Source organism: Schistocerca nitens, chromosome 1 (assembly GCF_023898315.1).
Source record: "Schistocerca nitens isolate TAMUIC-IGC-003100 chromosome 1, iqSchNite1.1, whole genome shotgun sequence".
Taxonomy (NCBI): domain Eukaryota; kingdom Metazoa; phylum Arthropoda; class Insecta; order Orthoptera; family Acrididae; genus Schistocerca; species Schistocerca nitens.
The window spans coordinates 55,657,470-55,671,818 of NC_064614.1; the positions used below are offsets into that span (position 1 = coordinate 55,657,470).

The following is a 14,349-nucleotide window of genomic DNA, read 5'->3' on the forward strand; positions in this document are numbered from 1 at the left end:
CATGTTATTTGGTACCACACAGATGACTATTGAAGAAACTATGTTTACGTGGGATGTCTGGCCAGGTCTTCACAGGTGGATCAGAACATGACAAGTTTGATGGAGAGATACAGAAATAATTTCAGATGTGCCTTCTTGCTGTGACATGGCTCTCTGTTAGGATGTATTATGTAGTAAAAATTTTAGCACTATCCACTTCGATATAAAGAAAATAGTGATCTGGATCAATTGCTAGTTTAAAGCTTTTAATGTACCAAACAAAAAAGTATGGTATGGTATTATTACGGGATATGAGTCCCAAGTAGAGCTTCTTGTGTTGTACTAATATGCAGGCGTACCAATGGGTGAGGATATAAAGTGGAATGAGTAATAGGCTCAATTGAGGTAAAACAGGCTTTGATTTATTGTAAGAGTTAGAAAATCATGTTTGTGTACAAAAGAGACTGCATTTAGAACTTTTGTCTGACGAGTGTTTGGTGTCTGTATCGGCTTTGTGTAACATCTGGGGGTCATATGTTATATGCAACGAGAGGTAGTACAAATTCTTATAACTGTGCATGTGTCATGGGCAGTCTAAATGTAAATGCTGAGAAATCCTAAATAACACAATCTTTAAAAAAATACTTCAAATACTTTGCAAAAATGCGTTTAGGAAATTACAAGAACTGATTGTCTAGATTGTAGTGTTTTACGTTTGTAAGCACTTGCAGAGAGCTTAATGACAAAAGTAAACTGACAACTATTTTTTCAAATGACTGACCCATCTTTTTAACTTTTGCTTCCATACATTGTAATGTATCGTTGTACATCATCATCATCTAACTTTATTGTATTAGTTCTTCGGCCCATGTGATATGGTATGAAATAGTGTTTCTACTTTAGTGGTAATGTAGAATCTTATACTAAGCTTTCAGTTTTCACTGCAAAAAGTGTCACATTTGAATTAGACATTTCTTGCATTGGATGTAGGTTTACTCACTTTGTACCAAATTCAGCTTGATTAGAACATTTTTTAAATATTTCATAGTGTCCTTAAATTCCACTACAAATAAAGGCAGACCGTTGTGTGCACAAATTGTGTGTTTTCTCATTTCATATACAGAATATAGTGCAAAACAAGACATAGTAAAAAATTTTTTAAAAATTGATAAAACTGTGGAAACTCCAGATTGCAATATCAACAATATAAGGAGAAGATTGATTGCTACTTACTGCAAAGACAGCATTACTACTTACTGCAAAGGCAGCATGTTAAGTTGCGGGCAGGCATAACTAAAAGACACTTACACATTTGCTTTTGACCACAGCCTAAATGGAGTACTCTATGGCATTGGTTCCTCACCTAGCTTGCATTTATTGTGAATCTCTTGCCCAGCACAAAATCTGAAGCGACTGGAAAAAGTGCTGGTAATTTTAGTCTATAAGAAATGTAAAAGAACGGACCTTCAAAATTACAGACGAATATCTCTGACTTCTCTTTGCTGCAGAATCCTTGAACATACTCTCAGTTTGAATGTAATACACTTTCTTGAGACTAAGAAGCTTATTCCATGAATCAGCATGGTTGTAGAAAATATTGTTTGTGCGAAACTCAGCGTGCCCTTTTCACTTTACTGAGAACTATGGATGAAGGGCAACAGGCAGATTCCATATTTCTAGATTTCCGGAAAGCATTTGACACAGTGCCCCATTGCAGGCTGTTAACAAAGGTATGAGCATATGTAATAACTGTATAAAGCATGTAATGTATATATGTTTATTTGTAATGTGTGAATGCTTTCTCAAATGGTTCCAGTTTGGCTTTGCGTGCCATCAGAATGTGAGCCTGTTGCATAAATTTAGCCTATAGCGAACAACATTGTGCCCGAGTTGAACATCAAGCATCAGTCAGTTTCATCTGGTGCCTATACTGTGCTTTGGATTTGGTTGCTAAGAAGTCTCAGAAATAAATAAAAACTTACTTTTGTTCAAATTTGCAAGTAACTTTGAGGTATGAAATTGTCAAACAAAGTGTGACTTCCTGTTAGCAATAGACAAATCTTCCTTATGTGCTATCGCTGTAAACTTGTCACCGTGGGATTCATATTTTCTCAGCATGTTTGATCAAAGTATGTAAGGACACTGTCGACTTTTGATGTACTTTTTCTTGTTTGCTGTGTGGCTGGAGCAGAACAGATTATTTTAATAATGATGGAAATATGTTTCTGTCAGCTGATGTGACTATCAGTATGAAGTAAATGAGTATTTTATTTTTCATAGGATCTGCTAATGAATAAAGATGACTACCTGCGCCCACTGCGGGCATTGCTGAGGGAAATGGTACGAGTTATACGCCATGAAATCAATTTGTCTGCTCTTTGTCGTGGGCTAATGGCTGATCGAAAAGAAAATACACAGGCCTTTCGTGAATTTGAACATAAGGTAAGTGTTAAATGAAATATTATGAGTGCTTTGTTTGTTGTTTTGTTTAATGTTGTAAAGGAGCACAATATTTGATTTGAATGGGGCTTTAACCACCTGCTCCCTTCCCTAAGTTGACAGCTTTTTTTGTTGACCATAGAAAATTAGCTCTACACAGAATAATTTGTTTTAAACTCTTTCTCCCTCCTCAACAATGTCTGAAGGTAATAAAAGTCCCACATAATTGGATTAGAGCAGTGGTTCCTGACTTGGTGTAGGTACCCCGGAGGGGGAAACGAAATTTTGTAAGGGGTAAGAACAAAAAGGTTTAATTGTGTTTCGTTCACAAGACCAAATTATTTTTGAAAGATCATTACTGTTATCACCATTTTATATGACTGTGGAAATAGTTGCTTAAGTTACTAATATTTTTTTTTCTTCAGATACTAGCATTAACATGTGACACACTGTTTTCATTATTTGCTTTGCAATAGTAAATGAACTAATTGCAGTACAGCACAACAGTAACTATTAAATGGTTATTACACTGCAGCAGGGCCTACACAGTATTATTATTATTATTATTATTATTATTAATATTAATATTGATATTTATTTTTATATTAATAGAATAACACTTCCTAATGTTCTGAGAAATTATACTTATTTGGTCACAAATCGGCTTTTGGTTTTTCAGAGCATCTTCAGGGCTGGTTCGTGACCATATGAATATAACTTTGCAGAACATTAAGAAGTGTTATCGTCTTAATACTATTTTAGTGCTCTGCCAAGCACTGATGGAAAATTCAGTTGTTGGTATAATAATAATATTGAATGTCCCCATTGGAGAACCATAAGCAGGTGATTTTCAATCTTTCATAGGATTCTTCTTATTTTCCCAACATATTTTCTCTTTGAATGCCTTCTTTCTTTCTTCGGTCCACTTCGGTTTGTATGGTTTTGGTTCTGTCTCTGGAGTAAACTTCCACTTATCAATTTTGCCTTTGAGTGTAACCCTGTCTGATGTATTTGTTATGTCAGTTTCAACTTTTGTCAAATCCTTCTTAACTTCAGTTACCCAGGATATTGATGCTTTAAGTGATGTCACATAGACCAATAGATGTTTAGTTAGTATGTTTCCAGGTAATTTGTCTAGGTGTCCATAAAACATCATTCATCTCTTTCTGATGTCAGTTTTTATGTTTGATACTTTTTCTAATGTCTCCAATGGTTTGCAGTCTGTATCCATCTTATGTATTGTGGTCCCAGAATTTTTCTAGTAATCTTTCTCTCTACTTTCTTAATTTCTTTTAAATCTAGTTTTTGATTGACTGAGAATGTTGTACTTGCGTATGTGACTGTCGGCTTGATTACTGTGTTGTAGTGACTGATTTTAGTGCCTATTGACAGGCATTTTTTGTCATAGAAATTTGAAACAAATCCAGATGCTTTCTTGATTTCTGCACTCTGTTGTTGTTGTTTTGTGGTATTTCTTCAAGTCCTGTTGCTTCAATAATTACATCGCGATACATAGTGTTTGATTCTGTTGTTTCGGAATATCTGACTTAGAACAAATGAATTCAGTCTTCTCAAAGGAGACTTGCAGGCCAACCTTTTCTGCACATTCTTTGAGGGTCTCAATTTGTTTTACTGCTGTTCCTTCACTGTTGGTTAGAATCACCAAATCATCTGCAAATACTAAATATGGAATGATCAGTTTTCCTTGACCTCTTCCTAGTTTGATTGGCCTCCAAAAGTTTTGTAATCTTATTCCATTTTCCATACTTTCACTTAGTTTATTATTATTATTTTCGATTATTCCCATTTAAGAGAGCGTTTGAACTTGAATTCCTTTATGATGATTGTTTATGTTTTTTCTGAGCCCAAATTTTCTTCATGTGTTCACTGTGATGTTTCTTTCGCTCCGCTGTCCATTTGCATCCTGGTCTCTTCTTTGTTGTGATGTCAAATTTATGTTTTTTGGTTATGTTCCTGAATTCAGTTCTATTTTCTGCATCGTTTACTGTTATGTGTGCTTCTCTGAGGTCCTCTTCAACTTCTTTTATCCATTTTGTTTTTCCCCTGCCTGAGTTGATGACTTTAAGAATTCGCTTTGAAATTCTGTTTTATCTTTATTATTATTATTATTATTATTATTATCATCAGTGGTTGTGGTCAGGTACAAAGTGGTTTCAGACTGAAGTCTTCCAATTTCTGCCATTTCAGAAGTAAGGAGTCCAACAATCAAGTGACTTATATAAAACAAGTATAGTGCACACATTTTAACTTTGTTGAATTTAAATGGGAATGCAGGGTGTGGGTTAAACAAACGCCTTAAGGGAGAGGAGTGGTTTAGAGAAGCATGTTTTGTGACAAGTGTCTACTGTCATTGTGGATAATTAGCTTTCTTTTTTGAGAAGGAGTTGTAAATAGCATTTGCAGTGCAGAACCTTTCTTTGTCGTGCTAACCCCCCCCCCCCCCCCCCCCCACACACACACACAAAAGTTGTCGGAAATAAACAGTACCAATTGTATCACTGAGGTTCATTAACTCATGGTTTAATAAAACAACAAAAAAGTTAAATATCATTTATCGTCAGTCATTTTAAAAATAAAAAGGAAATTATTTTTATTCTTAAGTTTAGTTATGTGCTGATGTTCTGGTGGTAGCGAAGGTCTCGGAAAGGTTAGGAACCACTGGCGTAGAGGTCTGTTTGTATAATTCAGAATTTAATATTAAGAGTACAGTTCGTATCTCCCTTTCCCAAACTAGATTTAGATCTGTGAAATAAAAAAATAATTTTCTTTGAGTTGTTGTGTTGCACATTGAAAGCTCTTGTGTTACTTGGTAAATCATTTGAATATGTTGTATGTTTTTGGGTATCATATCAGACGTGATTGTCAAAGTGGCTCTGTAAACTAAGACCAGTCATCACGTGATCCGACATACTGAGGTGTTGCCCTATCTCTGTACATAAACATCCCCACCACCCTCTCATGTTTCTGCAGATGCGTTAGTCAGTCTTCACATTCAGATGGCTGCTGGTGTTTGGAAATGCTGTGGTGCAAATTATCCGCGATGACTTCAATAGGAAGAGGTCTGCATAACAATTTTTATTTTGGCGTAATGCATAGTATATTTACATGCATCTATGTATTCAGCAGTGCGTGATTTGTTGAGCTGGAGAGAGCTTGATATTGTGCATTCTGTGTAAATGTCTTGAATATATTTCTTCCCACAGTTGCACTGGATGCTATGTACTCTTGGTTTTTGAAGTTTTGTGTCCTCTTTAACTGTGACAAGGAGCATTCATGTTTTCATGGCGAGTTGGAAGACATAAGTGATATTATCAATACTGAAAAAGATAGATTGCTGCTCACTGTAAGGATGACTTGTTGAATTGCAGATAGGCATAATGAAAAGTGAGTAGCAGTCTATCATTTTCATAGTATTAGCGATATTCCAATCTGTACTTTCCATTGTTTGCATCTACATCTATACTGTGTAAACCATCGTGAGGTACATGGCAGAGGGTATGTTCCATTGTACCTGTTATTGGAGTTTCTTCTTGTTTCATTCATGTATGGAATGCAGTAAGAATGATTGTTTCAGTGTCTCTATGCATGGAGTAATTATTCTAATCTTAATCTAATTATTCTAATATAATCTAATTGCTCTGCTAATTCTCTGAAATTATTTAAGTTCTTCTGGATGTCGGACTGATGTATGGATGGGGGGCCATGGCACACGGTTCTTTCTGTGGTGACTCATTTGTTTGCAGGACAGTATGTTTCACGTGGTGAATTTTGTACCCATTATCCTCGAGGAGTTTTCAGTTTTGTGACTTAGTGGAGGTCTTCCTGTTAGGAAAGGTGGAGGCCTCCATGTACAGCATACTTCGTATTTTATATCTATAAACAAAGATGATGTGACTTACCATACGAAAGCGCTGGCAGGTCGATAGATACACAAACAAACACAATCATACACACAAAATTCTAGCTTTCGCAACCAACGGTTGCTTCGTCAGGAAAGAGGGAAGGAGAGGGAAAGACGAAAGGATGTGGGTTTTAAGGGAGAGGGTAAGGAGTCATTCCAATCCCGGGAGCGGAAAGACTTACCTTAGGGGGAAAAAAGGACGGGTATACATTCGCGCGCGCGCCCACACACACACACACACACACACACACACACACACACACACACACACACACACACACATCCATCCACACATATACAGACACAAGCAGACATTTGTAATGTCTTTGCAAATGTCTGCTTGTGTCTGTATATGTGTGGATGGATATGTGTGTGTGTGCGAGTGTATACCCGTACTTTTTTCCCCCTAAGGTAAGTCTTTCCACTCCCGGGATTGGAATGACTCCTTACCCTCTCCCTTAAAACCCACATCCTTTCATCTTTCCCTCTCCTTCCCTCTTTCCTGACGAAGCAACCGTTGGTTGCGAAAGCTAGAATTTTGTGTGTATGATTGTGTTTGTTTGTGTATCTATCGACCTGCCAGCGCTTTCATATGGTAAGTCACATCATCTTTGTTTATAGATATATTTTTCCTGCGTGGAATGTTTCCCTCTATTATATACTTCGTATTTTGTTTTTCTGTCTTAATCTAGGGGTGAAAGGTGCTGGTATGTATGGAGTGGACAATACATTTGTAATTACGGGATTGCCACACCTTCTGGAAATCGGGGAATTTCAAATGTGTCGGGGGAAATTTGAACAGGGGGGGGGGGGGGGGCACACTGCTGAAAAAAATCTCGTTTTTATCTTAATAGATGAAATGATTTGTTTACCGAGATGTCATGTATCGTTGCTGGGTGGGTGCAGCTGAGTACGTGCACTGCTTCCCGACTCACTCATTCTTACTGCTTCTCCCGTTCCTACCACTCCTCTCAGCTTGCAGTCAGTCCTGCCACTACTTCTTGCTGCTAGCCTAGCAGCTGCCAATGAGAGGCAGGAACGCGTGAGGAGTGGTTTATTTGGATCTGACTCTCAGAGACTGTAGATGCAGCATCCAGAGATGGCGGTCATGTGTGCATGAGTTGTGTCTGAATGATTATGTGAAAGTATATGTGCTCTTGTTTTCTGACAAAGGCTATGGCCGGTAATTTAGTTGTGTGAGTGTGATTGTTTTTTCTAGGTGCCTGTAAGTGGCTCAGTGATCATCTTTATGTTGCTTCCTGTCCTCATTATTATTGATTCTGAGAGTATTCACGCAAATAACCTGTTACTTGGAATGATCACCTTGGTCTCATTTCATCAACATGGTGTATGTGACACATGAACAGCTGGCCACACGAGTGGACTTCCACGATGGGCCAAAACTGCAGGCCAGTTGTGCAAGTATCTCTAACAGATTGGGCCTGCCGATCTGAAGCTCACCGTCTCCCACTGATGTGCAGGAGCTACCCATCGGATCTAGTCTCACCGATCTGCCCACAGGTCGGGTCTGTTTGTGTGTGGCATAATCTGATGGATTTTGCTTGTGGGCCCAGGACTGTGCTGCTCCTCGGCAGGCCGGAGGCCGTGGGCGATGGATTTCAGGAATTGCAACTGTCTCATTGCAAGTACAGTGCAGAGTTTTATAGACATTACATTTATTCTAGCACATTTTGGCACTTTCGGAGGTAGTCCGTGTATTAGAAAGTATGGACGATAAGAGGAAGAAAATCTTGGCAGTTGCTGGTAGTTTATACACTGTGTACTCATCTATTTCTTGAAAGAAAAATCACTAAGTACCTGTAAAATGAAATGATTGTGTGGCATTGATGGCCGGGAGGCCCCATCCAGGGAAGTTCAGCCGCTGAGTTGCATGTCTTCGTTTAGGTGATGCCACATTGGCTGACTTGTGTGTCGGTGCTCACGAAATGGTGATGAGGTCAGCACAACACCCAGTCGACGAGTGGAGAAAATCTCCAACCCAGACAGGAATCAAACACTGACCTGCTGCATGGTAGGCAAACACGTAAGCACTCAACTAAGCAGGGGGAGAGACAATAGACATAAACACAGAGGGTAATAACTGACAATAACAAACATAGTAGAACCAACATTTTACTGGTGGTCACCTATAGTGTTGGTTTACACAACTCTTCCCCACCTGATACACTTCTATCAAGAGGCCTACTTTTCTCTGAGGTTGTTTCTGAAATCATTGAAGGTATTTTAAATCTGTCTTGTGACTCCAAGGAAATCCATATTTTTGTCACCAAATGTGTTTCATTTTATTTTAATAAAGTAACATCAGTGGTCTTAATGGCTTGCTTTCTTCACCTAAATACAGTTCATTACAAAAAGATGTTGATGTTAGTACTTAAGATTTTTGCTCACACATTTAGAAATACAGAAGTTCTAACATTTTTTTGTCAACTTATGTCTTTACTCACTCTTGAGATCTCAAAATTTGTCAGGGAAAAATGCAAAAACTTGTCTGGAAATCAGGGAATTTCACTTGGGGAAACTTGTGGCAACCTTGAACTTAGTACATCAGATCGACTAATGATTGTAGACGTCTAAATATTTTGCAAGTTTGACACTTGCATCTGGTGTCATACCAGAAAATTTTTCCTTCCAGATATATGTCAGTCTCACAATTTGATGTGTGTCCCTGCCCTCCACTGCACATAATGTAACTTCCATTTCTGTCAAAGTCTTAGCCAAATCCTGTTGTGAGCTTACACACAACTGAATCTTCCAGGTGTTTCAGCTGTAATAGTAACCCAAAAGTGTTCAGTTCCAAATAGAAGTATGCCTAATAAGGCACAACAAAGTTTAAGCCAACCTTCAACTATTCAGTGCTCAACTTTTGGCAAAAACTTTGATATTTCAGGTAACAAAAATGTAGTGACTGTACAATTCTTACTGTACGGTTGAAAGCAGTTTTGGTTTATTAACTGTTTTGTTAATCGGCTAATAATGTGCACTTAGAAACAACATACAACTTCAGTTATTGAAAGTTCATTTCACATTGTAGACATTACCATCAAAATTAAATATCTCCTAGCCCCCGACCCATCAATCGAGGCTTCCTGACACATGTACCCTATCTCATGCCTAGCTTCCATTGCTGCTTGTCAACTTCATATATTAATTGTTGTACTCGATTATTTTGTAATTATGTGTAAAACAGATTCTTAATTCTCTGTTTTAATGTGTATTTACAATAATAAGAAGTGTCTAGTTTTATTTTGTATAGTTCATTATTGAAGAACAAACTCACTTGGTTAACTAGAGGTATAAGTTGATCTCTTTGTGGCTGTGATAGATAACACTATTTAGCAACAATGACTATCGCAGCGCCATTAAGTCATCTTGTAGTTCTTGTCTGTAAAAAAAAAAATCCTTTTATGTTTTCAGGAGCGGATGTTTGTCTCAGTGGCTGATCTGATTACACTTTGCATCTTTCTGGCAATCTCACCTGCAGTTAAGGAAGCTGCATCACTTCTTGCAAGAGGAGACAAGCGTGAGATACAAGTACTACACGTATGTTACGATAATTCTTTTTGAATATATGTGTGTGTTGTCCATTAATTTTCTGCTGAGTACTGGAAGGAGCGTGTTGACCGAGTTAATGTGTCTTCTATTCCTGTTTTACTGTTATATTATTGTAACTATATTTATGTCATTTGGATAAATTATACAAACCTTCTAAAAGATACTGTATATTCCTCTCTATTTTTAGTGTTTTAGATATTTCTTTCTTTGCTCCAGTAAATATTGAAATATGTACACTTTTAGAGAGTCATCAGGTGTCATTTAGATCAAAATTGTTCCTCGCATCATTGGTAGGAACACACAAAGTCGGCCATTCCTGATACCAGAAAATTATCCACTGAGCTTAGAGTGGTATACAATAAAACAAAACTTTGACTACTGCTAATTCATTTTGGGATCCTGTTATTAAAGAGTCTATGGAGATATGCATGGTGTACCTGGACAACGGATATCAGTTGGGCTACTCAAGGAACAATTTTACTTGCATGATTTGCTCACAGCAAAGAGATGCTCAGACTGTACAGAATATATAAAAATTCTTGTAAACAAGGACCTGAGCTAGATAATACTTATTATAGAGCTTATCTAAAATGTAAAAAAATCTACAAAGACAAACTGTCCTTGGCCAAAAAACAGGCATGTGAACATTACATTGAAAGTGCTCCCAACAAATGTAAAGCAGCATGGGATATCATCAACCAATATAATTCACAAACCCATACACAAGATGCAATGCTGGTTCCAGAAGAAGTAAGTAATTACTTCCTAACCTCAATGAGTGAGCTGAAACATAAAATCAAGCAAAATGGCACTTGGGCACTAGATCATATTGGTGCTGTGCCCCATAGGAGGTAGACTTTCCACTGGAATGTTGTCACCCCAGAGGATATTGTAAAGGCTGTGGCAAGGTTCACCAACTCCAAAAGTATGGACTGTTACTGTTTTTCTAACTATGTAACGAAAAAAATAATACACCTTATCTGTCAACCTCTTTCTTTCATTTTTAATATGTGTTTAGAATCTGGAGTTTTCCCAGATGCACTCAAAACTGCTAAAGTGATACCAGTCTTTAAAAAGGGAGATAAGCATCTGCCCCAAAACTATCGACCAGTTTCTATTGTCCCAATGTTCTCTAAAGGTTTTGAATATCTAATGTACAGTCAACTAAATAACTATTTTGGAAAGCATGATCTCCTCTCCAACAGACAGTTTGCATATCAACATGGTAAAAATACCATTACTGCTGTCACTGAAGTTGTTAACCAGGTGTTAACTGCATTCGAAAATAAGGATCTAGTATCAGTTGTACTGTGTGATCTTAGCAAAGCCTTCGACTGCTACCATCTAACACCCTACTTGCAAAACTGGAATTTTATGGCATACACAAACCATCTTTAGATGTAATCGAATCATACTTAAGTAACAGGAGACAGTTTGTATCAATTAAAAATAGATGCTCCTCACTGAAGGAAGTTCGGACTAGAGTGCCTCAGGGCTGGGTCCTAGGTCCTTTTCTGTTCATCATTGCAATTAATGACTTACCTTACCATGTAGGAGCAAAGTCAATTGTGTGTTATGCAGATGACACAATATTGCTCAATACACACCATGACGCAACAGAACTGCATCAGGCAACACAGGAAAAGTTAGAACTAGTAATGAACTGGTTTTCTTCTAATGAACTCCTATGTAATCCTGATAAAACACAAGAACTAATTCTGGGTTTAACGACAGCTGTTGAAAGCAAATCAGTCAAATTGTTAGGATTCCACATTGATTCAAAATTAAACTGGGAGAAACACATTAGCCATATCTGCAAGAGAATAGCAAGAGTGTGTTATCTCATCTGGAGACTGACAGATGTTGTCACTGATGAGTATCTGAAGGTGGTATATTTTGGCTTGTTTCAATCACACATTTCCTACAGCGTATTGTTATGGGGACATCCTTGCTTTGTCAGTGAAATTCTGAAAATTAAAAAAAAGTAATCAGAATACTGAGCAAAGTTAAGCCCAAGGAACACTGCCGCCCCCTCTTTATCAAGCACACGATATTAACTGTTGTGAATCTATACATCTACACAGCACTGCTTTATGTCAAAAGCAACTTAAATGAGTTCGAGACCAGAGAGAACATACATCCCACAACACCAGAGGCAAACTGGACTTCGACATACCAAGACACAGACTCACAAAGACTGCAAACTCACACAAAATAATGAGTTTAAAACTCTTCAATAAACTTCCAGCATCTGCTCGGGCACTGACCAGTAATATTTTCAAACGTTGATTTATGTCTGGTTACTCAAACACCCATTTTATAAGATAAAGAATATTTTGAAATAATCATTGACATTAGTATATAAGAATATTCCTAAAAGAAAAGGAATTAAATTGTAAAAACTTTATTGTAAAGTTATTGTCACTTGTATATTTAATGTTCAGACCTATTCCGCTGTAAGTGGTCAATGGTGAATAAACTGAATACTGAATACTGAATGGCAGAGTATGCCAAGGACCACAGTAAACAGCAACCCACTGGACAGCTGTGTTTCACATTTATACGCTGCCTGCTGGCAAGGTGGTTGGTCTTGAAATTACAGTAATGATGTACGTGTGAAACTCATACGGTGCACTAGTAAGTTGTGCACCATTTGTAGCCGGTCTTAATCTTTCATGGCCCACCTGAGATGTCAGGCAGGTGCCTGGATCAGAGATGTCGGGCAGGTGCCTGGATCAGATATCGTGTGCTGTAGCAAACAGCAACTGGCGTCCCGAATGTGCACCCATGGTCCCTCACCACTGTGTGGCCTGTCATTGTTGGTACAAGGAAAGTCTCAAGTGGACGCAAATGTGACGATGCTTTTGCCAGATTTCACTACAGTCTTGGCACACATGTTGGGCACTGGAAGATTTATTGCCCCAGTGAACAATACAGTAACTCAGTGCTAATGTAAGGACACCATACTTTGATACTATACTCTATTCAGAATTAGTTTAGAATTGACATTTCAGCAGTAACATGTGGAGATAGGTAGCAGAGTTGTTGTATACTATATGGAACACATGCATAATCTTAAATTTTGTCCAACTCTCTCAAACTTACTTATTATTAAATGTCAAAGGCGGGACTGGCATCGGTGTCTTCTGGAAGGGCTGCACCGTATTTTCATTTTAGTTGTATCTGCAGTAACAAAGTTTTTAAAAAAAATATATGCATTATTCAATATTTGATGTAAGTGACAGGCAAACAGTTCAGTTGGCAGTAAGTTAGTTGAACATCAGATATGAAACCTGCAACACTTACGAAGACTTTTCTAAAAGGCTAAGGCTACTATTGGATGCATTTTGGAAATATTGTGTGGGTGTGTGATGTAGCTCCTTGTACTGTGTCCAAGTGTGTATGTGATCAACAACAAGAAATAAAGACACAGAGCTTTAAGTGTACAGAAGAGTAGGTATTTATCACATATGTTTTGAAACAGGTGACAAATTTACCAGGATAGTGGAAATGTTATTCCTGTATTGACTTATTTGCTTAATTATTGAAATATTGATAGTTGCGAGAGTAATAGTAGATATTTGCAAGCATCTTTTTCAGCCACAGTTTACATTAATGTAAAGTTTTTACTGGTAGACACAAGAAACATGTTTGATCACAATATGAATTGACATCACTTCTGTTTGCAGGAAGAGTTTCATGCAAACTCTGCATGTACAGTGTGTATTGTGTACAGTTTAGTAACTCCTCCTGCAAACACACACACACACACACACACACACACACACACACCAATTGAAAAGCCTCAGCATTAATAAATAAATTAATTAAATAAAAAATTCACCTGGTTCACAAGGCAGGTTGTTAGTTTATTGTTTGTTACAGGGACAGGGGATTAATTTTCATCTTGCGTGCACTATGCCTGTTTTGTTTTGCAGCATGTATCAGCAGAATTTAATTTAATTAACTTCTGTAAGAGGCCAACACAATGTCTTGTATGAACAACATTCTTATAGCCACATCTTGACTGTGAGTGCTGTCGCTTGTATGGATTCTTCTGTGGTTTGTATTGTCGAAACAGTTTTTTGCTGTCATTCGTAGTGAAAATTTGTACTGGTTTAATCAAATATGGAAAAAAAATAGGCCAATGACTGAAGTGTACTGTAAATGGCTTTATGGATGTAATCTGTAATTTGTGTGCTACTGACATTTAAGTATGCAGTTGGGCATTTTTCTTCTAATGAAAATGAAAAGACAAGAGTTTAATTTTTTTAAGGAAACAATATAATGTACAACCCACAAGTCTTCAACTTTCCTTTCTTTCAGTGTTATTATGATAAAGTGCGAGGCTAACTGGTTAGACAATTGGTTTCCGTTATCAAACAACAGAAAATCCAGGATGGAATGTAAGAATATAATGAAAAAGATAGTTGCTA

General features: G+C 37.5%; 1 protein-coding gene across 3 annotated transcripts in view; it reads left to right on the forward strand.

The window, feature by feature from the left end:
- Positions 1 to 14,349, forward strand: part of LOC126241230 (integrator complex subunit 1) — a 304,834-nt gene that overhangs the window by 95,011 nt on the left and 195,474 nt on the right. For 2 of the 3 annotated variants that reach the window (XM_049947990.1, XM_049947989.1), the window contains exons 9-10: positions 2,260 to 2,421; positions 9,776 to 9,901. In XM_049947990.1, coding sequence (XP_049803947.1) covers positions 2,260 to 2,421; positions 9,776 to 9,901 — 288 coding nt within the window. The remainder of the gene's footprint in view (positions 1 to 2,259; positions 2,422 to 9,775; positions 9,902 to 14,349) is intronic. The other variant, XM_049947991.1, reaches the window with a different exon arrangement.